Source organism: Telopea speciosissima, chromosome 10 (assembly GCF_018873765.1).
Source record: "Telopea speciosissima isolate NSW1024214 ecotype Mountain lineage chromosome 10, Tspe_v1, whole genome shotgun sequence".
Lineage (NCBI taxonomy): Eukaryota > Viridiplantae > Streptophyta > Magnoliopsida > Proteales > Proteaceae > Telopea > Telopea speciosissima.
Window position 1 is genome coordinate 14,213,189 of NC_057925.1, and position 27,747 is coordinate 14,240,935.

At 39.5% G+C, this 27,747-nt stretch overlaps 1 protein-coding gene across 2 annotated transcripts in view; it reads right to left on the bottom strand.

Annotated features, from left to right (window-relative positions):
* LOC122642057 (transcription factor TGA2.2-like) overlaps positions 1 to 25,965 on the bottom strand; it is a 36,433-nt gene extending 10,468 nt beyond the window's left edge. Inside the window, exons 1-11 of one of the 2 annotated variants that reach the window (XM_043835455.1) lie at positions 25,729 to 25,965; positions 25,050 to 25,214; positions 24,073 to 24,176; positions 23,192 to 23,268; positions 22,869 to 23,063; positions 22,532 to 22,615; positions 22,390 to 22,449; positions 11,210 to 11,287; positions 11,043 to 11,094; positions 4,319 to 4,590; positions 3,112 to 3,360 (exon numbers count right to left, since the gene is read on the bottom strand). In XM_043835455.1, the coding sequence (XP_043691390.1) occupies positions 3,112 to 3,360; positions 4,319 to 4,590; positions 11,043 to 11,094; positions 11,210 to 11,287; positions 22,390 to 22,449; positions 22,532 to 22,615; positions 22,869 to 23,063; positions 23,192 to 23,268; positions 24,073 to 24,176; positions 25,050 to 25,147 (1,269 nt within the window). In that variant the 5' untranslated portion in view covers positions 25,148 to 25,214; positions 25,729 to 25,965. Of the gene's footprint in view, positions 1 to 3,111; positions 3,361 to 4,318; positions 4,591 to 11,042; positions 11,095 to 11,209; positions 11,288 to 22,389; positions 22,450 to 22,531; positions 22,616 to 22,868; positions 23,064 to 23,191; positions 23,269 to 24,072; positions 24,177 to 25,049; positions 25,267 to 25,728 lie in introns of those variants that run through there. The other variant, XM_043835454.1, reaches the window with a different exon arrangement.
* Positions 25,966 to 27,747: the final 1,782 nt, after the last annotated feature.

Genomic DNA, 27,747 nt, shown 5'->3' on the forward strand with positions numbered 1-27,747 from the left:
ACTTTAATAACAACTCTCTCTCTCTCTTCCAAGCAGTAATCGACCTCTGCTAATACTGACATGTATCAGCCAATCCAATTCACAATACTTACATTCCAGAACACCTGACCATCTCTTCCAAGCGGTAACATCCGATCGACCTCTGCCAATACTGACATGTACCAACCAATCCAATTCACAATACTTACATTCCAGAAAACCAGATCATGTCTTCCAAGCGGTAACATCCGATCGACCTCTGCTAATACTGACATGTATCAGCCAATCCAATTCACAATAGTTGAAACCTTAATCTTTTTGTTCACTTGCTTTTATCTGGCAATACAAGAGAAAAATATATCCTCAAACATGACAACCATGGTATATGTGACCCAATGAGTACTTGAGCATGCCAATTCAACTTGACATTCACGTCATTATGCTCAGTTGAAGTAGAATAATCACATTCAGAAATATATTTGCAAATTGCCGAAAATCAAATCGTGTCTAACAACCCGAACAGCTAGAGAAACGATGAGTTGATGTGATGTGTATCAGAGGTTCCAGCAGAAATATTTCCGCAGGAACAAAAGCCTAAACCAGGTCCAGCCCTGAGTTAACCTGGTCTGGTTTGGTCTTGTGCTTTGTAGGTTCAATATGTGTCTATTTAGGACTAGCCAACTGTGTGGAGGAGTTTCTAGAAGTCATAAAGCTGCTTTGTGTGGAGAAAATTCTGGGGAGATTATATAGTCATTAAGTATATTAGGTTTCTATATGTGAGTTGCTATTCTTGTAAGCTTTTATTTAGTTTCTATTTCATTAAAACTCTCCCTTAGCTAAGAGTTCCCTTTTAGTGTAACAAGGAAGTTCTATTAATAACGAAGGGGCAGACACCCCCCCCACGATTTTGACAGAAAATAGAACCTTGCTGTGTGCATGTGCATGAGTGACATTCCTGTTGTGAAAATTCCAGGGTGGAGATTGGTGAGAGGTCATCTTCTAGTTGTTGGGAGACCAACATATCCATGTTCATCTTTCAATTCATCATCTTCAACTGCAGACCTCAAATCAGCCATTGTTCTACATTTCCTATGGTTGGTAAGGTATCCCATTTACAGTTCCTCTTTGTCATACTCTGGTTTCTATTTTCAAAACTCACCCCCAGTTGCCGAGCATACTTCAGTCCTTGTTACAGGAAGTCTGATTACTACAAAAGAAGAGCATCGGAATACCAATACTTCTGTCGTATCATTGTTCAGCCACCACCTATCTCTGGTTCTTCTTCTTTTGAAGGTTACTAATTCTGAGTACTCTATTCTGCTGGCTGATTTGAATTTAGTTTATTAATGCTACTGATCTGTGCATGGTGCTACAGGATTGAGGCTCATCAGTTCTATTTTCAACCATCTTCCAAATTTAGAAAATTGAAATTTTCAAGAGTTTCTAAATCCTCTCACTTTAGAAGTTACGTATCAAACTACATCTAAATTTTCTCACTTTCTAATATTGACTTGAGGAGTTCCTATTTTCTGGCTAGCACATACCTCCCAATCCCACCATTGGATTCTTGTGAGATTTTGAGGGTTAGGTACTGACCCTAGATCATAGTTATCAAGGCATCGCCTAGGCGTCCAGGCTCCTTGGTCGCCTAGGCGGGCACCTTGCCGCCTTGATTTTAGGCCCTCTCCACTGCCATGGTCGCCTTGCCGCCTTGATAACTATGCCCTAGATAGAGCATCCAACCATAATTTCTGGTCCATCTGGTCACCGGATTGTGAGCTACAGATTTTCAACTCAAATCTGGTCCATCCCTATCTATGCAGTTCTGGTTTTCCTGTGGAATCATGGTCACTACTGTTAGGTGATTAGGATACCATTTTGATGACAGTTGATGCAAGGAGACCAGAGATCACAGGCTCACAGCCGTATAACCTGCAATATCTTAGCCATCGAGGCATCGATCTCCCAAAGCCAGTCACAATCCCAACTGCATGAGCCCATATATACTATCCACATCCAATCATATAAATCCCCAATCCTCAACATACTGTAAGCTTACGCTTGACCATACTTGCTCAATCTGCTACAAGACCAATTGAAATATATTTCAAGTCTTCCCTTATAAACCTCCAAAAACCAAGCTCAACCCCAATTCATAAGATTTCCTAGGTTCAAATCCTAACTTGGGGGTAACCTATGGCTGTCTACATCAAAAAACTTTCCTCTCCACTGTTTTGAGGGTCAACATAGCCTGAAAGCGAGTCACTAATACCAGTGCTCCATTGCCTGAGTATCTCATAGAAATAGTTTAGTTACATTTCACTTCAGAAAAGTCATCTATGCACGTAGAATAAATTATGAAGTGTCGATTGATGCACCCATACTGCCCACCCAAAACTTAAGAAAGACAAAAATAGGACATGCTCCCCCCACCCCCTGCGTGGAAAACTCATATGCCACAGAAACCTTGTATCAAATAAGTTATACCTACTATTGGATTTGAACCAATGATGCCCACCACATGAAAGCAATACTCAAACCACTGTATTAAGTGGTCATTTATCATCACAAAGAAAGCGACAAAACATGGTCCACGTTTTTACTTTTTTCCTGATCTGTTCATAGTTATCAAGGCGGGAAGGCGACCATGGCGTTTTAGAGGGTCAAAATTCAAGGCAACACCGCCATGGCGGCAAGGCGCCCAAGGCGTCCAAGGCGACCAAGGAGCCTGGACGCCCTGGCATTGCCATGGCGACTCCTTGATAACTATGGATCTGTTTATAAATTAGTGACAAGAAACATGTTCAGCCCCAACTGATGATGCAAACTTCTGGGCATACCATAAACCAAGAGGACCAGATCAGTGTTGGAGTATTATACAGTACAAACTTTTTTAAATCAAACCGATCTTAGATTGGAGACCATATGCAACAATTCATTTGACTCTTTCCACCTTATTCAATGATATAGATTATACAAAGGAAAGAGAGCCTATAATCTGCACACTTCAAATAACAGACAATAAGAGAAAAGTAGCAAATCAAAGTCATTGCCTATCTAGTCATGGAGTCTTGTGGAATTCTAAGGTAAACATAATTAAAATAAAAAAAACCACAAATATGACAAAATTACCTGATGAAGGAAGCCCTCAAGTGTGCCAAGCTTTCCCATGGCCATAGCCATCTGGCCCATGTAGTTTGCCACGTTCCCAGATGACCCAGAGGGGCCAAGAGATCCACTTGCCAATGTCTCAGCTAGGGATTGCTGCAATGCTTCCATCCCTTGAGAAAGGGCATCCTCAGCCTGTTGGGATGACTCTTGCAAGTTGCAGATGCCAACCAATTGTTGCTCAGTTAAAGGCTCCAATTGGTTAATGAGAAGCTGAAACAGCACCAGGTTAGTTTACCAAATAAAGTATATATCCTAAAAATGCTCAAAAGAAATTCAAATTTCATACCAACAAAGGATCATACTAAGAAACTTAGAATCCTGAAACAAAGAATCGATGCTAGCAATTCTCAAATTTTATTGCAGGGGCAAATGTTTCCTTAACAACCTGCTACGAGAGGCTTCTCTTGAACTCTCTTAACGGTTTAAGAATCTATGATGCTGGGAATAGGAAAATCAAAGGTTGCATGTCAGGTAGAAGCAAACAGCACAGTCCATGCACAATAGTGATGCCTTGTGAAAGGGAGACAATAAAAGCTCATATTCTCCTTCCATAAATACACAAGGAAGTTGTTATTAGTTGCTACCAACATAGTTGTCACGGCGTCTAGGCGACCCTAGGCATTGGAGAAAGGAAAAATACTAGGCACCTAGGCGACCTGGACGCCCTTCTAGCAAAGGTCACCTGGACGCCTAGGTGATGCCTTGACAACTATGGCCACCAAGCATAACATATTGGCATGATGGCAAGTATAAATATGCTCATTGTTATCATTAATAACTAGAAGCTCAAGAGGAAATATTCTTATATTAAAAAATATAGTTGAGTAGTGAAGATGCAACATTTTCAGTCAGCAAGAAGTCAAGAACAAAGACACTTTGTTCAGTTCTTGATGCTGAAACAACCAATTTTTTTTCTTCATTATCGAAATTGTACATGATCCCTCTACCAACCCAACAATATCACACCCGAAACAACCCACACGTACATCACCTACAAAAGGAATCCAACTCCAACGAAGAGAACAAAAGCTCTGGCCTGGAAATGTGTAATCTCAAGAGAACACAGGGCGATCCTAATCTGAGAGTTAAAACATTAATTGCCATTTATAAGACAAATATCTGTTTACTTCCTATACACAGACTCTTAAAACATCCAAATATTGCTCACCTTAAGGAGTTCAGATGACCTGAAACCACCGATCCACATAAAACACCTCTCTGCAGGCGTCTTCCACATTCCTGATAGCATGTGAAAGACATCAGCCTTTGCTGCAGTGCCCTTAAGTCTAAAAATGTCATCATAGTGTGCCATGATGCCTTCCACAATAACACGGAGTTCATTGTCACTTGCATGGGAATTGACAGCTCCCCTCAGCTCATTGATCTGTCGGTTGTGCTCTTCAAGCCACCGTGCATACTCTATGTCAAATGCCAAGGCCCCTGAAAAAAAGAATAATTAATAGTACTCTTCTTCAAGTTAACCCAAGAAAAATTAAGATGATCTCATTCACGACTAAATGATATGAAAAGAATTCCAAGGCAAAAAAACCACAAGATAAGGCCACTCATATAACAAAATGTTGCTATGTGTTGATTTACATTGTTGTAGCCCTTAACAGCTTGAGCTTTTAGGATAAGCAGTTGTAACATGGTATCAGATGTAGGAGGTTGAGTGTTTGATCCCTTCTAAGTGCGAGGGGTTTGTATTATGTATTATGTATTTTTGAGCCCCTACACGTTGGTTGGGCCTTTTTGGTGTAACGTGCAGAGCCGTGTGTGTGTGTGGTTTGGGGTTGGGGGGGTGGGAGGGGGGCTGCACATGTGAGGGGGTATTGTCATGTGTTGATACGTTGTTGTAGCCCTTACTTAACAGCTTGAGCTTTTAGGATAAGTGGTTGTAACACAAAAGTAATAAATATGTCTTCTGTAGAATACGAGGGGCGAAAAATTTGCACAGTTGCCAGTCTCTTTTCAGCTTTTAGATGAAGGGTGAAAGCCTGTTTCTATGGTTTTCAGCAAGGCCACAGTTAGTGAATAACTTCATAGAGTATGCACGGTGGCTTCATTGGCACCTTGTGCAATATTGCTAATTAGAGTTCTCAGAGTAGAGAAAAGGATATAAAAAAGAGTGGGGGGGAGGAAGAAAAAGTATGGAGCAGTAAGAGGAAATATGGAACCTATAACCATGATAGTCAAAAAGTTTTTAGGTCATTACTCATTAGGAGTTCTAATAAACATATACATAGTGTACCAGCGAATCACCTTATTTCCTCTCTAAGGAAGAAAGAAATTAAAGAACCTGCGGATATCGGAAAAATTACAATTATTGTTAACCAAGGAAAAGAATTCGCAGTAAAAACAGGGTAGAGCTGAACAGAGGCTTTGTTCCCAAAACTCCCCTCTGCTTCCTTCCCCTCTTTCGACAACGAAAGAAAAAGAAAAAGTAGCCGTCTATAATCGTATACAGAAATAATTATAGCTGTCCCTAACCATGCACACATAGTCATAGGGGTAACTACTAACTATGGTGCAATAGTAACAGAGCATTAGGGGACTGGTGTCTGCCGATCTTTCAGGCATCTAACTAATTTGCAATCAAGTAGGTATTGCAGAAGGCATGAAATGATTGTACTGTTCGCAAAATGCTTGGTAGGAACCATTTGGCAGTTGTAGCTAAATGGTGCACTCTCTTTGAGGACAACTAGATAGCATGATCACAGCATGCTCCAAGGGTGATGAAGACAGCAATCTTCCCTTGGAGGACGTGATTCAAATCAGTCAGGTAAGTAGACCATTTTAATAATTGTCTTCTCTGCTGAACAGAATTATATTGTAATTTTTTTACAGGCATTCTGAAATTAGATATCGTAATCAGCAGAGACTCCTCTTTTCAAGGGCAACAGTTAAACAAAGCAATGAAGTTACAAAATTGTTGGAATGAGGGGTGCCCAGATGAGCAAGGTTCCAAATTTCAGATTTCACCCCCATTTCCTCCTTTGCCAAAGCCGAAATACTTCAGTGAAATTTTGGTAATTTTCTAGTCATTATGTTTTAGTTTCTTAGCGACACCGAAATATTTCGGTAGTTTCAGCAAAATTTCGTAGCTCGCAGATGGGTGCATTGGGAGGTAGTGCCACATCTCACCCGTGAGATTGTTTTTTCAATTTCGCTGGGTGTGGATCCATATTGGTAGAAGGTCTTGTTGCTGTTTTGGTAGCTAATAGGAAAGGAGGAAGTTCGGGCTTGTTGAAATTTTTATTTTTTTTTTGGAGGGCCAGCAGCTTCAAAGAGCTTCAATAGTCTAAAATTTAAATGGCATATTGAGAGCATTTTCTGTCTGATGTTTCCAAAAGGATCAGTAAAGGGAATAGTTCCTGTTGATGTTTCCCATTGTATTCCATACATTTTGCCCATTTTACATTTTTTTTCTTTCATTATTGCAAATACAAATGGGGAAAATTTCCTCAGTTTTGTTGGGCAGTCGCTGATACTTCTCAATGACCTGTTTGTGCCCCGCCCCCCCGCCCCCCAGGTTGGGTATTTGCTGTTACCTCTCAATGAACTGTTTGTTGTATCATGAAACACCACTCATAAAAAATAAAATTAAAAAAGGGTAAATTACACAGACCTCCCTTAACGAATGCCTAAAGTACATTTGCCCCATGTTTCTAAAAAGTACAGACGTATCCACTGGTACCCCCCCTAGGACTAAAAACGTTAGATAAATGTTTTAATGACCAAATTGCCCTTTCTTCTAAATGACGAAGACACATAACTGTAACTCTATTCTCCCGACTGTGAACGTAAGGAAGTTCTCACCATTCTTGCTTTCATAGTTTTTTCTCTTCTTAGCAGAGCCTTCGACCTAATTTGCCCAAAAATGTATAAACAAAGAACTTTTCAGACCCTCGTAGATCTTCTTAATGAAGGAAGACCAGTTACCACAAAAGTAAGGAAACCAGTAACCCTAAAAGAGTTTGTTACCTTCTCACGTTCCTTGCACTAGGGCGCGTTTGGTAACGTTCAGAACGGTGTTCAGAACAGTTCTTTTATTCAAAAAGAACAAAAAAACATCAAAAAGTGTTTGGCTCTGTGGTTCGTTTTTTTACTCTTTTAGAACGAACCGGAGGTCTTAAGCACCAAAAGAACGTTTTTGCAAAGAACAAAGAACAAGACGCAAGGGACAAAAATCACAAAACCCGTGATTTTTTGAGAGATATCACGAAACTCACACCTCTCGCTCTGCTAACACCAATTCTAGGAGACGACGAAGGAAGGACTTGCTCTGCAACCTCTGCAACCCTAGGTGAGATCTCTCACTCTGTCTCGCTCTCTCTCCCTCTCTACCTCTCGCACTCTCTGCACCTCTCTCTCGCTCTTTCCCTTTCTCTGTCTCTCTCTCTCTCCTTCTCATATTGTGTCATTTTTTTGGTAAAAAATCAAGAAGCCGTGATTTTTCAAGGAGAACCCGTGAAGAAGACTGGTTGTTCGACACTGGGATTCAGGTAGGAACCTTATCTGGTTTTTTGGGAGCTTCCTCGCAAGGTACTATCTCCTTCACTGATGTCTCTCATGTCTCTCTCGCCCTCTCTCTCTCTCTCTCTCTCTCTCTCTCTCTCTCTCTCGGGCTATCTCTTGCTATCTGTCTTGCTCTCTTCCTCTCTCTCTGGAGTAGTTGTTAGGGTTTGTCCCTCAGTCTCTGCAACTCTCTCTCTCTCTGTGTCTCGCTCTCCCTCTCTCTCCCGGTCGTCTCTGTTGTGTGAATTTTTGTTTTTGGCTTTGAATAGCCAAGATCTGACATAATCATTCCATTTACTCCCAATTTTTCTCATGAATTGGATCACCATCACTAAAATTCAAAGTAATCAGCCCCAAAAGGTATGGATTTTATCCATTCTCTTGACCAAAATTGATTTTTAGGTTTTTGGTTCTATCTCTCTCTCTCTCTCTCTCTGTTTTTCCCAATTTAACTCTTCCAGAACTTCTATGAATTATGCACTTCACGGATATTGGAGATAAACTCACTTTCCACTTTTGCAGTTTTTTCTTGTTTGGTGATGTTGGTGGTGATTATTTCAATTGCTAATATCTTGTAGTAACCTTTCTTTGTTATCCTTGAGATTGCCTCGTTACCCAGTTGACCATTTGTGATGAACTTCTTTGATTATCCTCTCTTGGGGATATTGGAGATAACCCATTTTGCAAATTCAGAGTGACTCGAAGTCAAATTCAGAGGTTTACTGAAATAGAACATTGAAAAGCACAATCGGTGATCTTGAGAGAGAGAAAGAGAAGGGTGGGAGTGGCCTTGATCTTTTTTCTTCTGTCATCAGTTGAAATAATCACCAGGTGATTGAATAACAAATTCTGAATTTTTGTGATGTAATTCTTCATTTGTGTTAATCGAGCAGGGTTTTAATGTGAATCACAGGAAGCTCTTGTAGTTGCTTTCAAGTACATATACCTCATTCATTATCTATCTTGTCCGGTAGGCTGTATAGTCAGCGGATATGGTTTTTGTGTTTGAATTTGATTATTTCCTTGAACCTCACCATATGTAATATGTTAATATTTTCAATGTGTTATTTAAATTTTGTCCTGTAAACCTTTACAAGTGCTCAGGAATGGGGCAAGTGACAGTTGATCAACCATATTGCTCTCATAGGTAGAAGAGAAAAAGAGAGAGAGATTAAATATGAATGCATCAACAAAAGAGGTACTGAAGATGCACCTGTTTTGAATTGAACATCACTCAATTAAAAGCAAGATGTAAGCAGTAAGAAACCACTTTTGGAGAAAGTTGCTGGGAATATATATGACACCAAGTGAGCAGAGAGGGAATGCTTGAGGTCTGTATTCTTTTGGGTTTTGGTATAGTGAGTGCATTCAAATAATGAGGATCGATCAAAAGACTTTTTCTTGTTTTTACTTCTCTGATTTGCTGCTTTATCTTTCTTTTAACTTCTAACTCTTCAATAATTCAGTGTAAAGTGTAGGATTGTAAGATTTTTAAATCTCCTGAGCTGTAAAAGCACTAAAGTAACTCATCTTGTACTGTAATTTTGTATCTTTCTTCTCAGCACTAAAGATCTTCCTAGCTTATACTTGATGGGTCTTTAGCTCAAATTGGTAGAGCACTTGGAACATTAGCATGTTCCGCTAATGTTCCAAGGGGATGGTGGTTCGAATCCACCAAGGCCCTTTTTATTCAAATGTTCATAGCATAGTCAGATATATCACTAATCCACACAAGAACCCAATTTTAATTGCATCTTTATAATTACTTTGGTTATGTTAATGAAATATTTTAATTTTATGCTAAGGTTGATAAGAGAAAATGATTTTACAAGTATTTTTTGGTATAATTTAGAAGGAAATGGCATTATTGTAATTAATATCGAATTTGGAAGAACAGATTATGCCAAACACCATTTTCGTTCTGAACGACGTTCTTGAGACCGTTACCAAAAGCTCATTTTAGGTCTCAGAACGCCGTTCCAGACTAGAAACGCCAAAGAACGTTTCTAGTCAAGAACAGGCGTTCTTTGTTCAGACCGTTACCAAACGCAGCCTTAGTCGATTTCTGGTTCTCCTCTGGAATGGTTGCAGTAGAGGAGAGAAGCTAGGATGAGCTATGGTTGGACTCGGCAGTTGAATGAGTAGCCAAAGGTTCTCTGATCTTCTTGACTATTTTTCCAGATATCTGCTGCAAGGATCTCCTGAGATTTCATGGATTATGGTTCGTGAAGGAGCTCTATCACTTGGTTAATTGGGAGACCGAAATGCAGTGTAAGAGTTTTCGGTTACAGGCACTACTGTTGCCTCTTCAAGAACGTTCTCCGTCATTAGTCCCTGAATTTTGGGTTTCGTTGTGAATCACTGACCTTTGGGTTGGAGAGGCTACCTGTGCTACTGTGGTTGCTAGATGAAACCGAAGAACAATCACTTGCAGTGATTCCCAAAACAGACCATCTTAGGATCGTTCTTAACCGAAAAGATAAAGCTTCCAGTTCAAGATATGGGCACTGGAGATGCTGATCCTTGGGATGATGAGGGTGGCGGAGGATTTTTTCTCAGTTCCCCATCGGTTTCATGCTCAATATGCCTCGAGCTTGTGAAGGATAATGGGGACAGATCGAGAGTGAAGCTGCAGCGCGGGCATGAATTTCAAAATGATTGCATTGGTGCGCCTTTCAATGCAGCGGGGATTGATGCAATGCCCTAATTGCCAAAAAACTGAGAAAGGTTAATGGCTTTATGCTCATGGTTGCCGTTCATTTGCTGAGTTTAGCATGGAAGACTTGACCCATGAGAAGATTGAAGCTCCTGCAACACCTGGGAGAGAAGCCAGGCTAATGGGTCTCGAACTAATGCCGGAACTGAATTGGGTTCCGCCGGGGAAGACTCCAGATTCAATTGGCCGGAGCAGGTCAGTGAACTCTGCAGATTACTGGTCTGAATTTGACAGGGTAGAATGGTCATTAAAATTATTAAAAGTTCCTACCGTAAGCAACTAACAGATTTTACTAACGGCTGTGTTTAAGTGTTAATTAGGTTGGAAAGTAGGGGATACGACTGTACTTTTTAGAAACACGGGGAAGTGTACTTTAGGCATTCGTCAAGGGAGGTCTGTGTAATTTAACCCCTAAAAAATTTATAATACATTCCACTGACCGCCAACCCCAACCCATCCAGAAACCAATGAATTTACATTAGATCTATAGAACCTGCATTTTATTATTCCACAAAACTACTCACAACAAAGTAAAACTTGCTTCTGCAATCAGAGGAAACTTGGTAAGCGTACTTCTAACATGTAAAATCAGACTCATCTCCTATAATAGAGGACCTTACTAGAAGAAGAGACAAGGTACGGGAGCAAGTGGGAATACCATTTCCACTCATTGAATGAGCTTGGTCTCCAGAACTCGAAATAAAAATGCCCTACATGATAGAAAAATACTCGAGGGTAAATATGCATGACATATAAACCAACCATTTGGAATACCCAAACCAATAAATTACAAGCGAAAAAACAAATGGATCAATAGAGACAGACCTGCTGACGAGCTCTCTGAAGCTCCTGCTCAAGTTGTGACAGCTTCAGTCTGCTGCTCTCTAACTGTTGGACATATGCCTTAAAGAAGCAAAAAAGAAAAGGAAATTAGTCAACGCCTGTAATGAATGAGAATACAGTAGAATTATAACTAAAGTAAATGCAAAAACGTGGAGCCCTTTATCAGAGAACTTCAAATTGCAAGAAAACATTAAAATGGATACAAGACTAGGCACTTGGGAGCAAATATCCACTTTCCTAATGAACTCCCAGAATACAAATGGAGGGAATTCGTTGTCTCACAGTCTAAAATAGCATGGCCAAGTAAAACCTTCTGCCTCATTAATTTGAGACTCTGTATCCCATAGAGTCGAGAGACAAAAGACCCACCCACCTTCATTATATTGTATCAAATCGAAAGTTTATTATGCTCCTAAACCAATAATGCAATAAGCATTGATTCGGACTCTCAAAAACTCATGCTCTGCTCATGTTCTAAGCATACGGCTATAACACAGCTCTAACATTCAGGATTTCATGACCAAACAACTCTCTCTCTCTCTCTCTCTCTCTCTTTTAATTTTTTAAACCCGAATATTACCTGGGACCCGGGTTGGCCCCTAAGATTTTATTAAAAAACTATTTGACAGCCTCTCTCTCTCTCTCTCTCTCTCTCTCTCTCTCTCTCTCTCTCTCTAAACAAAGCTTTCCAACAAATCCAAGATTACTTAAATCTGATTTATATTGGAGTTATGTATTGGTCAAACTTAATTTGGTGTGCGCGAATGCTGTCAAATTCGCTTTAAATGAAAATATTTTTTTGGGCATCAAAACAAATGATTATTTTACCGCACTTTGGTTTTTAGCAATGTTTTACCACAATAAGATTTATGGAATTTTTAGATTTGAGAAAAACCCCAACATTAGAAAGTTGAAAATTGCACCTACTACCGAAAATCCAGTTTTTGTTCTTCAACTAGGGGGTTGAGTTTTATCCTTTTGAAATTTGATTTTTTAACTATTTTTATTGGATTCAAATAGGGGGTGTTTGCTTATTTATGAATAATATCTTAAGTAAATGAGTTCATTTACTTAAATGATATTAGGCATAAAGAAGTGGTTGTCCTGATTTCTGGCATAAGCAATTGTCTGTCCTGGTTTCCCACTAAGTGAAACTCCTATTTGGACTTTTATTTTTTAAAATCTGATAGTGTCATTGTATTTAAATGGCCCAAAATAGGCTGTATACCAACTTTCATGACCAAACTAGGTCTAAAACCCACCGAAACCAACCATCGAGTTCAAAAAAAAAAAAAACTTACCCCTACTCGCTTTTTGGCCAGGTCAAAACCTGTACTCGAGACGAGTTCTTGATCTATGCAAACAATGTTTGACGTATGATTTATGAAATGGGTTATGATTGAAGTCTTTTTTGTATTCCTATTGCTTATTTAAGTTGTTTTACTCGAATTATCGGTGTTCTAATACTAAAGATTGTGTGGAATAGGTCATATCAGTGTATATCTACAACGTAGACTACTAACCTAACATCCGAAATCAAACTACCATTTTGGGCGTGATTTTTTAAAATCTAAGGGTTCTATTATGTTTATAGGGCCTAAAATAGGCTGTCCTACAAGTTTCATGACCTCAATTATGTCATATGACCCCTGAAACCCAAGTTCGAAATTTCAAAAAACCAAAAAAAGTTTCAGCAAAAATTTCGGTTTTGGGCCTGACCGAAACCATGCCCAAAACTGAAACCTCGAACCTTGATTGGGAGGCAATTTTAATTGGTCAATAAAAATCTGTTTCCCTGCCATTGCTTTTTTAATTATTTTTATTTTTGCTTTGTTTAACCAATCTATCATGAGAGGTAAGAAAAAAGTAGAGCAACAACTGAATGTCTCTTCTTGTGCATGTAGAAAGGGGATAAATATATCAATCGAAATTCTAGAAGGGGTGGACTTGCATGACTACTACTAGAGCTCCAACCGAGACTCCCAGAGTGACTCTACCATCATTATGAGCAGATAAACCTTTCCTTTCCCTTCTATAGAGAGTAGTTGCTCATTCAACTGCTAGACGCAGGCCAATTGGATTTAGTAAAAAAGAAAATTATAGTATTTTTTTGTATATTAAGTGTTAAACTAAAGTTTGTTCCTTGAAGAATAAATTGGCGGAGGGTCGGTAGGGAGTGGGAAGAAATCTAAGACGAAACTCAGAATTGCAGGGAAGAAAGGGGGGGGGGGGGGGAGGGAGAAGAGTACACACACAGCCACACAAGCTACTCAAACCATAACTATTCCATTCTATTCAATCTGAAATTTCATCCTAATACAAGCTATTTAAAAGAAGAAAATCCAACTAACAAAGGAAACCTATCAAACTTGGAAACAAACTTTAACAAGGAAACAATCTCCTAAGATTCCTAACCAACTCTAAAACCTGCAAACGTATCCCACTTTCTATGATAAAGTGAATAAAATAAAACATATTATCTTCCTCAATAAAATAAATTCCTAAAATCCTACTAGACCAAAGACCCAAATTGAACCCGCTTCATTTCCGTTTGGGTACCGAAATGGTTTAGGTCAGTCCAAGGTAGTGCCTCTACATCAATTACCCCGGTGTTGAGAAAAACCCGTCCACGAGTTTTGTAAAACGAGAGAATCAACACCATTCGAACGGCATCCACAAATATCGATTTTGATGGGGTGATGATCCAGAGCATCTCATGATCAACCGTCACGATCTGCTGATGGTCATTAGCAAATGACATCTCTTCTATGGGAATTTGATCATGGGGTTTCACAACTGAAATCAGACCGTTGGTCAATTCTACAATTTGATCGTCGCTTTTGTTGCCCACAATTTCTTCCCCCATCTGATCCGCATTATGACGATTGTATCATGCTTAACATCTTATCATAGAAGTTGTTAATATCGGCAAGCTCTCGAAAACATGTCTTCAAATTAGAATTTTTGTTTGCAATTTACGGAACCCATTGCTAATCGAAAGGAGTATTTTACGAAAAGAAGTGTGGAGTAACGTAGGGATGGGGACTAGGGAGGGCTAAACTTGAAAAAAAATAAGAAACAACCTAAATATACTAAAAGACTAAAGGGGGGCTAATATGGGAAAAGTGGTCATAAATGAAAAGAAAAAAGATAACAGAATAAGGGTGAACTGGAGGGGCAGTTTAGGAATAAAGAAAATAAACAGAGAAAGAAAGGGGACAAAAGAAGATCGTGGGATGGGGGTTACTTTCTTCTACTGGGAGTGTGACTGAACACTGAAAAAGCTGTTGTGAGCTGTGTGGAACATGATGAACTCTTCTACCAGCGGAGGATCTGTCGGAGAAAAGGGCGGAAATCCCACGCTTCGACAAGGAGTTCGAACACGGGTATGCTTTCTTCTTCTTGTGGTTCAATACCTCTTGCTCTATCTATTCTTCTTCTTCCTTTTTTTTCTTCCTTTTTTTTTTTCCAATACCTCTTGCTCTCTCTGCTCTTCTTTTTTTTTTCTTCGCTGATGCAGCGCTGGAGTCGGGAATTGAAGGGTGTGGCTTAGGGTTTCAGTGGGGAGATTAGGAATCGGAGGGATGGGTCAGTGCAGCGCTGGAATTGAAGGGAGATTTGGGGTTTCAGTGAATCGAAGGACTCGAAGGGAGGTGTTGGGGTCTGCTGGGTTTTTTTTTTCCTGGGGTTCGTCAAAGAAGAAAGGGGCTGTGGAATTGAAGGGGAAATAGGAGAAGGGACGGAATGTTTTTTTTTTTTTTTTTGGGCTGAACCCTGTCGAACAAAATCACAGGGGAAAGAATAAGAGGGCAGTGGGGTTGATCTGTGGGGAATTGAAGGAAGGAGTCGAAGGGGTGGTTAGCAGAGTTATTTTATTTTGTTTAAACTGCTGGTGTTCCCAGCAGTATGGCAATGGAAAAAGAGGTTTGGGAAAGAGAATGAGGTGGGCTAGATTGACAGGGAAGGGAATGAAAGAGGTTGATGGGGAAGGAGATGGATCCTTCGGCCCTGATCCAAATTGGTGGAGGGCCGGTAGGGAGTGGGAAGAAATCTGAGACAAAACTCAGAATTGCAGGGAGGAAGGGGAAGAAATCGCATAAGAAAGGGGGGGAGGGAGAAGAGTGCACACGCAGAGTCACACAGCCTACTCAAACCATAACTATTCTATTCTACTCAATCTGAAATTTCATCCTAATACAAGCTATTTAAAATAAGAAAATCCAACTAACAAAGGAAACCTATCAAACTTGGAAACAAACTTTAACAAGGAAACAATCTCCTAAGATTCCTAACCAACTCTAAAACCTGCCAACGTATCCCACTTTCTAAAATAAAATAAATTCCTAAAATCCTACGAAACCAAAGACCCAAATTGGACCCGCTTCATCTCCGTTTGGGTCGGTCCAAGGTAGTGCATCTGCATCATAAATGGGGTATAAAATGGATGGGGTAAACTATATTTTATGAATATACACATGATTATTATATTTATATGGTGTTTTACTTTCCGTTCTTGTTCGCTAGGTCCAATTTTAATGAAAAAACTTCACTAATTCAATAACTTGAACAGCGGTCTGTATTATATTTGACCTCCAGTGAATTAAAGAAAGGAGGCCAATCAAGAAAAAAAAGATGTTAATTAATAGAAGGTCTAACTGATCACCGCGTCTATCCTAATTTTTTGTCTAATTCTTCTTCTGATGATCAATTCAACCTCTAATCAAAATGATATACCTTGGTTATATTTCTTCTTCTGATTTTTTGTCCAATTTTTCACGAAGTGTGCGTCCGGATAACCCAACCAATAGCTAGCTCTCGATCTTCCGGACAAGAAACAACACCGATGAAGATGTGTAGGTTTCGCATGAAGCTAAAGTCTCCTGTACAGTTCAGTAATAGTGATGGGAACATTGCTGTCATCACCAACTATAATTATCTAACAGTTCGAGTTTGGTCCCAAATGTCTATCACTATAGGGCTCGCTATTAAATCCTGTCTCACCTTCATCTTTCTATACAAGCTAGCCGAACACTACCAACGTGCTGTTACTTGGCGCCAGCCATCATGGAAACTCCACTCCCTTCCCTATTTAGGGATAAAAACTAAAAATAGGATTAATTGAGAACGTCGTACTCCTGTCTCTCTTCTTCCTCCAGTGATGAGTTAAGTGGGGAGCCTGAACCCCTCTACTTGCTGAATTAATAAGGAATTCGATCAGTTTCGGAACGCATGGAGAGAGGTTGAAGGAAAGAAAACCCAATATGCCAGGGCAAGTGCTTACTTCACTCTTCCTCAATACTTTTTCCTCATACTATTCATCTAGTTTAAGGTTTCTAGTCCTATTTTATAGTAGCCATAATTTCAGGCATAAGCAATGCATGGACTACTTTTTTTTACAGGCAATTTAATAGCGAGATCCAATAGATGCTCAACTCAATCTAAGCCTTTCCCCAACTAAACGGAATCGGCAATATGAATTCTGTTCCGCCATTCAACTCTACTTAAGGTGACGTTAGTTTTCAACCCTAGGCTTAAGTAGGCTACAAGCCTTTCCCCAACTAAATGGAATTGGCAATATTAATTCTGTTCCATATTCAACACTATTTAAGGTGATGTTAGTTGTCAATCCTAGGATACAGATATCTTTCTCACTACTTCCCAAGTCACCTTTGGTCTACCCATTGGTCTTTTATATATCGCTGATAAAAAGAACTGCTCAATAAGTGAAATTTACAATAACATCTACATAGAAGCACATTTCTTAAATAAAAACAGCTAAGCTCCTTTAGTATTTGATTCCTGGTATGTTCTATATGCTGAAGATGCTTACTACTTACTGTCAACAAAACATGTTTGTGGAATAATGCTTGAATGATCAATGAGATCAGTCAAGCACTCTATTTATAATAATAAAAGAGATTACAAGGGGAAAAGCACTATTCACGATACTGTTCACGTGAACAATGTCATAGCCCTAATTACATTTCTACCCTTACTCATAAATACATAAATAAAGAATAAATAAAACACCCAAAAAACCGGTGTACATAATTTAACACTCCCCCTCAAGTTGGTGCAAATATATCAATCATGCCCAACTTGACTAGAATGGGATGGAACAATTTCCCAGATAATCCCTTAGTGAAGATATCAGCAACCTGATCAGCAAACTTCACAAAGGGAACACAAATCAACCCTTCTTCCAGCTTTTCCTTGATGAAATGTCTGTCCACTTCAACATGTTTAGTGCGATCATGCTGTACCGGGTTGTGTGCAATGCTGATTGCAGCTTTGTTATCACAGTACAACATCATAGGAAGATATGAACAGAAACACCAAGATCTTGTAGCAAGCCTTTCAACCAAAGTAACTCACAAATGCCCTGTGCCATAGCCCGAAACTCGGCTTCAACACTAGAACGAGCCACTACATTCTGCTTCTTGCTACGCCAAGTGACCAAATTGCCTCCTACAAAAGAACAGTACCCAGAGATAGACTTTTGATCTGCAAAACCAGCCCAGTCAGCATCGGTATATGCCTCTACCCGTAGGTTACTATTAGGAGAAAGAAGAATGCATTTTCCAGGAGCTGACTTCAAGTAATGGAAAATCCGAAGAACAGCCTCCATGTGAGAAGAATAGGGATCATGCATGAACTGACTCAGTACTCATAGCAACAGCAATATCTGGACGAGTGTGTGAGAGATAAATTAGTTTTCCCACTAGGCGTTGGTACTAGCCTTTATCAACAGGTTCACCCTCCTTTTCTTTGAGACGAACAGTAGCCTCCATAGGAGTATCTGAAGGGTAACATCCTAACAGACCAGTTTCAGCCAACAAGTCTAGGACATACTTCCTTTGGGAGAGAAAGAAGCCTTCAGAAGATCTGGCAACCTCAATCCCATTAAAGTATCGTAGCGGCCCTAGATCTTTAATCTCGAATTCCTACCCAAGAAACCTCTTCAACCGGCTGATCTCATCCCCATCATTGCTTGTAACCACAATGTCATTCACATACACTATAAGAACAGTGAACTTCTCACCAGCCCTCTTTATAGAGAGAGTATGATCAGCATTACTTTGCTTGTAGCCAACAGATGTCATTGCCTTGTGGAACCGACCAAACCATGCTCGAGAAGACTACTTCAGTCCATACAGTGCTCACTTCAATTTGCACACCTTGCCTTTATTATTGTCAAATGAAAAACCTGGTGGAATATCCATGTATACCTCCTCACAAAGTTCCCCATTTAGGAAGGAATTTTTCACATCCAACTGTTGGAGATCCCATCCAAGATTAACTGCACACGATAGTAAAACCCGAACTATATTCAATTTTGCAATAGGGGCAAAAGTCTCCTGATTGTCCATCACATATGTTTGGGTGAAGCCTTTTACAACCAAACGTGCCTTTTACCGATCCACAGACCCATCAATCTTTTGTTTGATCACAAACACCCACTTACATCCCACTAGTTTTTTTCCTGGAGGGAGGGTTACAAGATCCCAACTGTTGTTTTTTTCTAAAGGTCTCATTTCTTCCAACATAGCTGCCTTCCACTTTCCATCTATATATGCTTCTTGCCAGTTTTTAGGAATGAAAACAGAAGAAAGAGAACTATAAGAAACAAAGCGAGAAATGGGATGCAGGGTGCAAGTCCTAGTACCTTTTCGATGAGCAATAGGTAGATCAGAAGGAGAGGTCTCACCACAAGGAGGAGGATCTGACTCCTGGGTCGGCAATTGGATAGGTATTGGTGCCACAGTGGATTGATGTTGCCCTCTGTCGGAGTGTCTCTTGTAGGTGATGATATTAGAATTGTCAATTCTCTTCTGAAATTCACTGATGGTTCTCTGAACTGGAGTCAACTCCCCCTGACAATGACCATTACCACCATTATTTCCTACACACTCCCCCTGTAGAGGAGTCCCTACAGATGAAGGGACAACAACCAAAGGAGGTTGGGCAGCAGCCAAAGGAGGCTGGGCAGCAGAGGTAGGAGGCTGGGCAACAGCCAAAGGAGGAATTTTAAGGGGAGGAAACACAAGCACATCTTCCATGGAACCAGAATTCTCTCCCTAAAGATGTGTAGACTGATAATAGGCAAGACTTTCATGAAAGACCACATCCATACTGACCAAAGTACGACGAGGAGGGTGGTAACACTCATAACCTTTCTGGGTTGGAGAGTAACCCAAAAAAATACACCTTAACCCACGAGAATCAAATTTGCCATGAGGTTTAGTGTCTCTAGCATAACACACACAACCGAAAACTTTGGGAGGAACCACAAAGATGGAATTCCCATGTAAAATATCGACCGGACTGCTGGAGTCAAGAACACGGGAAGGCAACCGATTAATAAGACAGGCTTTAGTAAGAATAGCATCCCCCCAATATTGAGAGGGAACATGGCGCGAAAACATCAACGCCCTGGCCACTTCCAACAAGTGTCGGTTCTTCCTTTCAGCTACACCATTTTGGGCTGGGGTATCAACACAACTTGTCTGATGAACAATCCCATTATCAGCAAGGTATTTCTGAAATTGAGTCTATGTATACTCAGTCCCATTATCACTTCTCAAAACTTTGAGAGGAGCATTGAACTGAGTTTTGACCATGTTATGGAAATGTTGAAAACAAGAAAAAACTTGACCTTTGGTGTGTAAAAGATAAACACATGTGTGTCTAGAATGACAATCAATAAAAGACAAACCAACGGTGACCAAAAACCGAAGTCTTACGACTGGGGCCCCAAACATCAGAATGTACTAATTGAAAAAGTGAAGAACTCCTTTTATTAGAAATAGAATAAGTTGAACGTGTCTATTTGGCCAGAACACAAGCCTCACAAAAGAAATCGGTCTTATCACAATGTTTGACCAAAGTAGGAAATAAAGATGCTAAGATGCCTAAGGGGGGGTGACCTAATCTAAAGTGCCACTGATAAATTTCAAAAGATAAAAAGGAATTCTGATGTAGTAGTAGTAATGGAGGTGGAATGAGACGTCCATCGTCAAGCAGGTACAGGCCACCATACACTTTACCCAATCCAATCGTCTTCCCAGAGTCTAGATCCTGAAAAACACAATGAGGAAAAAAAGTTACTTTGCAGTTAAGATCACGAGTTATACTACTAATAGAAAGAAGGTTAGTAGTAAAATTTGGAATATGTAAAACATTGTACAAAGGGAGGGAAGGAGTGCAGTTAATGATTTCTTTTCCAGAAATGGAGGAAAGGGAACCATCAGCTACCTTGACTTTGTCTTTCCCAAAGGTAGGAGAATAACGATGGAAGAGGCCAGAGAACCCGGTCATGTGATCTGTAGCTCCAGAATCAATGATCCAAAGATGGGAAGCTACAGAGGCACAATGACCACCAAACGAAATACCTGACCGAGCAAAGTGTGAACCTGACGGCGTAGACGAAGTCGCAGTAGCTGGTGTAGTAGAGGCAACAGCAATGGAAGACTTTAGCACACGTAGGAATGCCTGTAAATCCTCCTGAGATAGGCCAGTGTCAGTAGTAAGAGCTGCAGTGACAGACTCAGAGTGATTGACCTTGGTTTTTGGTTTTCACTTGGCAGCCAGATTAGTAGCATTATCAGTTTGGTAATCAGAGAAGTGGTCCAACTGTTGCCAAAGGTTGCGCAGAGTAGCATAATATTTAGAGACTGTTAAGTCCCCCCGAGTAGTATGAAAAACCTTCTTCCCGAGTTCATAGACCTGTGCATCATTACCAAGCTGTCCGTACGTTTCCTTACAGTGACCAAACCGAGAAGTCAGTATCAAAAGGAGGAACCAATGTGCAATGTCCAAGCCATAGAACTAATCAAATAAGACATGAGAACACCATTGTTGGCAAGCCAGCGAGCCAGGGCAGCACCAAGGGCAGCAGGCATGGGAACAGTGCCATCAATGTGGCCAGTGAGACCACGGCCAACAATAGCAAAAGAGGCTAACCGAGACCACAATTGGTAGTTACTGCCATCAAGTTTGATGGGATTGGGCTGAAAAGTATGATAATCTGATTTTTCATGTCCAGGTTGATTAGAAGTTGCAGTGGAATCAGCAGAGTCACCCATAGTTGCAACAAGGCTGTGGCGAATGAAAAACCAGCAATTACACCAAACCAAGAGCTGAAATCAAGGTCCAGTATGAAGGGCAAAACAGCTCCCAAAAAATCAGCAGCAGCAGAGATCCCTTCCACAGAAATCGACAATGTCAGGGTTTTGGAAGAGAACCCGAAATTAGAGATCGATGTGGTGATGGGGATCCAAAAAATATTGATGAAGAAGCTTGATCAAATCTGTCCAGGAACCTGTAGAGGATGTCCTTGATGAAGAGAAGAAGCTCCAATAAAAAAACAGCAGCAAATAACCCAATTCCCAAAAATCGATAATGATCAGGTTTTTAGAAAACCCTGAAAAAGAGGAATCGATTGGGAGGAGGGGTCTTCAACAACCAAAAGAGGCTTGAGAGCAGCTGGTCCAGATCGCAGATGAGTGTCCAATATGCAGAAAACCAGCCTTGATCAATGGTAGTGGCTAGGGCTTCAAAATTCTGGAAACTCCAAAAATCGCAGACAGGAACCAGCAACAATCGAACCAAATAAATTATCTCATACAGGGGAAAAACAGAGGTGGGAATAGGGCAACAACTAGATCATCTGATCACCTCTGTAGTGCTGCCCTTAGGAAGGGAGGAGAAGCAAAGGAAAAAAATGAGAGAAAAGAAATCGAGAGAAGGGGAGGAAAGAAAAAACGATAGGAAGGGGGTGGGTTTTGAAAACTTAGATCAGAGAAATTTTGGCTCTGATACCATGTTAACAAAATAGGTTTGTAGAATAATGCTTGAATGATCAATGAGATCAGTCAAGCTCTCTATTTATAATAATAAAAGAGATTACAAGGGGAAAAGCACTATTCAAGATACTGTTCCCGTGAACAGTATCACAGTCCTAATTACATTTCTACCCTTGCTCATAAATACATAAATAAAGAATAAATAAAACACCCAAAAGACCAGAATACCCCCATGGTATTATGGTGTACATAGTTTAACACTTAATTTCACATGCAACATATGCTACCATACCTCATACTATAGACATTACAGGCAAATAAAGTCAATAAGAGGGATAAACAACAAAAAAAAATTACTTTTTTCCTCAAGCGGCTTTTCCTTGCAGCTTCACGATTCTGAGCTAGCCTACGAAGTGTCTGAAAAATATAGAACAAATTATAAATGACCAAATACTAACAAACCATCCAAGGAAGCATCCATGATATCTGTTCAAGATACCTTCTGATCCCCTGTTTTGCCCTTTGATTTGTCACTAGAATCAGAAGCTACTATAGCAGTAGACTGAGACTGACCGGTTTCAATCTGCAGTAGAACTTAATTTTAGTCCATCCATTAACTGCACATAGTACAATTTTATATAACAAGAATAAAAAAATATAAAGAAAGTAAGGGTTCAATATGCTTCAACAAAGGGATGAAAAGATATGCATGGTGAAGACGATTATAAGATTTGAATGAAACATTTGGAATATTTATATACAAATATATATAATCACATAGAATGCAGAGATGATACTATAACCAGTGTACAGAGAGTGAAGATTAGACTAATCACCCTTTGATTCTTATCATCAGTATCCACGTCTGTTGATGTATCAGTCTGAGGACTGGCATCTGCCATTGTGGAGTCTCCCCAGTTTTCAAAATGACCACTAGGTATAGAACCCAGATTTGGTTGTCCCTTATGTGATGGAAACCTCTGAGGCACAGCTCTAGAAGCAAGTGGCGTTACATCGGAGGAAACAAGAGACTGTTTTTCAAGGAGGGGGGAAAAAAAAGAATCAGCCCCAACAACCACTGGATAAAATCAACAAGCAGAAATACTTTCCATTAAATCACAAATTCACATAAGTTTAGCAGCAAACATTTGTCACCTACCTTAGCAAAATTTCCAAATTGCAAAGGGTCCAAAGTAGTAGTCTGTCCAGTTGACTTTGTTAGATTGAATACAGGGTCTTCAAAGGACAAAAGTGATCAGAAAGAACAAGTCAGAAAGCAATATCTGAACCAATCACTTTTGCACCCAAAATTTCAAGAAAGCCGAGAGATTTTTAAATTAAAAAAGGAGAGAAGACACCTCTCATCAATAAAATAAGTAGTTAATGTAGAAGAACTATACACAAGGCATTTTGTAATAATCCATGTGACCCATCTAAAATGTGTACAGAATCATAGTTGACCAGCCAACTGATTTATAAAAAAACTATGAACCAAGGACAAGCCATTTTACAAAATTCTGCTGTCTTACAACATGCATCCCTGTACATTTCAGTGCCAGACACTAAAATTTTCTTTTCCATATGAGCCTAAATAGTTTTCACAGAGAGTGCCATCTCAGCACTGAAACCAAGTGTATGTCCATGCTCCCTCAATTAAAGACTGAATGATATGCCAATAAGTTTATAAACTAGGGTTCAAACAAAAGATTGACAGCCTTGACCTACAAGCATGCACACTTATTTGTGTGTTGATACTTGTGCTTCCTCTGTTTAGTCAGAAAAAAAAAAAAAGAGCAGGCAAGATTAGGGCCAGTTTTCCTCAAGACTTCAGAAGGTGACATATTAGAAGACGATAGAACCAAAACATTATGCAACAAACTACCTGTAGATGATACAAGAGAGATACACTTCTTATGTTTCTAATGAAGTTAGAACAGAACAGGGCAGAAGAAATGGAGATGGTTGCACAATAGTTGAAATATTGATAAAAAAGACTTTCTAAGCAATTTGAAATATTGAAAAAAGAGCATGGATACATACTTCTACCGAGGCCAACAGCATCCTCTATGCGAAATCCAACAGAATTATCCAGCGCCCCAAAGTCGGAAACTCGAGAAGAAGGGGTGTTATTTCCTTCTGTGCCACTGTAACCCATAATACCAGAAACAATACTGTCGCATTAGTAAGATGTGCTACTGTAAAGGGGAAATGACCAATTCCATAGAAGTAATAGGTAACAAACAGAAAAATGCAATCAAGCTTTCTCCAGAAGCTAAGGAAAAGTTCAGACTAGCCCAAGTGCTATCCTTTCATCTTTGTTCACACCAGTTCATTTGATCATTGGTACCTCCATGTATTTTTTTTTCTTCTTTTTTGGTAGGTGTAATTCGGTATATTCCTCGTATACGCTATATCTTAGAAGCATATTTCTTTCAATTTCATGTTCTTTTGCCCACTTATCACATTGGAATTACACACCCAAGGATTGAAGTGTCATTTCTAAACTTATACAAACGGCATTAAACCCCGTCCGACACCCCCACCCAAATATGGTCTTCAGGGCAAACTTTCCAACCCCACCGACTGGAATTTAAAGTTTCCATGTCTCAAAATAGTGGAATTCAATCAATGCATCATATATCGATCATAATGCACCTAGACATCTAACCAAACTACGAGGGTAAGTAGTTTAGAAAGGAAAAGGTTTCAACATTTCTCTGCCCGCATACATTCATATCCAGTACCAATAGTGCACTAAAATAAATAGAACAACAAATGGAGCATTATGAATATTAAAGAAAGGAGTTCTTAATGAGTCCAAACCTACACAATAAATGCAGGGATAGATTGAGAATAAAAATAAAAGGATTATCAAAAGATAATAAAAGCCAAAAGGACCACAATTTCTTCAGAGAAGCTAGAGACAAACAAAAAAAGGAAAAACAGCAATAGCTAACCGGACATGCAAAAACAAAAGTTAAATCAATCAAAAGGTAAGTGTTGAAGAGGAACTTTACACTGCATGAGAAGCAGGTAGTTGAGGAATGAAGCTCGGCATCCCGCCTGCTGCTTCCTTATCATTTTCCGCACCAGGCCTCACTGTTCTACTCCCCATGCATCATCATCATCATCACCACCACCTTAATCCCCCAAACCCAAGACGAAACCGAGACCCAAAAACCCTAACTTTCAGCAAACTCAGTAAGTTAAGAGAAACCCTAAAAACTCCACACAAAAAAAACTCAAACCCAAAATATAAAATAAGAAGAAAAATAAATAAACTATCAAACTTCAACCCCACTGCAAGCTAGTCAATACTGACCAATAAAATCTAAACTATAAATAATACAAAACAAAATTCGAAACAAAGATCAAGCTCTCGTAGCATCCTTCCCAGGGAAAAAAGTGAACAAATTACAAGACAAACCAGTGAAATAAAAAATTCACCCCAAACTCCAAAGAGAGATTAACAAGATTTTATCATCACCAGTGTCTCTAACGTTGCAAAACCCTAAAGTAGCTTATAATCCAGTAGCCAAGATCCAACAAAAGCATCAAGTTATCAAGCTGAATCCTTCCGAAACCACTGAAAAACCCACATAAAATACGACCCTCCACCTGGTAACAAACTATCAACTTTGAAAAAAAAAAACCCACAAGCCAAAATCGATAAACAAATAAACGAAACCTATTTACCGTATCTTTATCAAGATCAAAATCGCCCTTTTTGACTTCTTGTTCTAAACTATAGTCTATACTCTTTCCGCCTCTGCAAATCGCTTCTCTCTCTCTCTCTCTCAGTCTATCTCCAAATTTCAGACCGACCAACCTCGAACTTCGATCTTCTCTGTATTGCAGGGTAAGAAAGAGAGAGAAATGGTAAGAAAAGGGTGACGTTTTGATCAATCCAATCTCCAAAACGTCCTTTTCTGTTGAATTTCTAAAGTTTCCAAATACTCTTCCCCTTTTTCTAATATCTTCTTTCTTAATTTTTACTGTTTCGAATTTCGATTTCGCAAATTTATTTAATTTCTTCCCATTTTTTATTTTTAAATTAAATAATCCTTGCCTGTGAAGTTGTGTCAGATTTCTTGGAAAGAACTGAGTGTGGATATGTTCACACCTCAGAGAAGGTTGTAGTGGGGAAGGATAGATGGAGTTGGTAACTCTATATGTGATAAAGTTACAATATTGCCACTGTCTAATTCTCAAATTTACAGTATTGCCACTGTCTACTCCCCAGGGTTCAGTGGCCAATGGTTGACTACCTCGTTTGGTAGTTTGAAGTTTTGTACTTGAAGGCCTGTTGGACCCAATGGTTGGACCGGTTCAAATGCACAATTATGTAGAGCTCCTCTCTTTTTTACTCTTTCTAGGTTTCTCATTTTGACTGTGATATCGTCTCACCATGCTGGGATTTATAGCTGATCCATCTATTTATGGATCTTTATCACCCCCAGTACTGGGGGTGCTGCTGTATGCATCATGCGGCGTAGCAGCGACCATGTGCGCATGGTGGGACCCACTATGCACACATGGGCGTTGTTGCACCACACAATGCGCACAACAGTGCCCGATAATTTTTCATCTATTTATACCCTATGGAAAGATGATGTGATGATGTATTAATTTTAACGGAAGTAGTTTTCTGTTCGGGAGTGTGGCCTACGCTAGTACTCACATGTGTCTCTCTCTTTCCTCCTCAAAATAAGGGGGCATAGGTATCGTTTCATATGAGGAGGAGAGAGACAAACTCATGGGAGTGCTCCCGGATAAAGCTTTTTTTCCCTAAATTTAATTATAGAATGTCTAACAAAAATTAAAGAAATATTTTAATTGTTTTTTTTTTTTGGGGGGTAGGAAAAGGGATATTTTAACAAAGCATGATCTTGTAACAATTTCACGTCGACAAAATAAGACAAAGAATAATTATGTAATTTTATGCATTGTATGGTGCAATATTGGACTTACATGCACGAAGGAGGATAATTTGGCATGATTACAATCTCAATGTAGCCAACTATGGTTACGCATAGTGAAAGTCAAAACTAAAATATTATTAGTTTTAATTGTTTTAAACAAGAAAAAAGTTTTAAAATACTTATTTTTAAGGGTAGACCTAAAATGATCCTAAGAGAAGTGGTGAGGAAAGACATACTTAGTTTAGGCCTTGTATCAAGTATGACCTCGAATAGAGTAAATTGGAGGGCAATGATCCATGTAGCCGTTGATGCCATTTAGTTGGGATAAGACTGAGTTTTTGTTGTTGTGTCTTTTGGTTTTACTTGTATTTTTCCCTTACAAGAGTTGAACCCTTGACCTTCTAAATGTTGTTTCTTACAAGGAAAGTAGTGGAATAACTTTAGTCCCACGTCTTTTTTTTTTTTTTTTTTTTGGTACTAACTTTAGTTCCACATCAATTATGGAAAAGAATGAAATAAGGCTTATATGATACATCTTATATGAGAGAATGTGAACTACAAGGGTAGGGTTCTCTGTCACCGATAGGGTTCAAGGGTTTACTTTCCCACACGCTGGCCAAGCTGCGTGATCGATTGTGCCGAGGCAAATGTAGCGTGTATGTGTGTGTCATTTTTTCCTTTTGCGTGATTGTCGTATGATTGTGCCCTTATGTACTTCGATGGATATGAATCATGCATAAAAAAAAGGGCTCGAACATCAAGGTGACACTCTACCGCTGAGTTATACCCCATC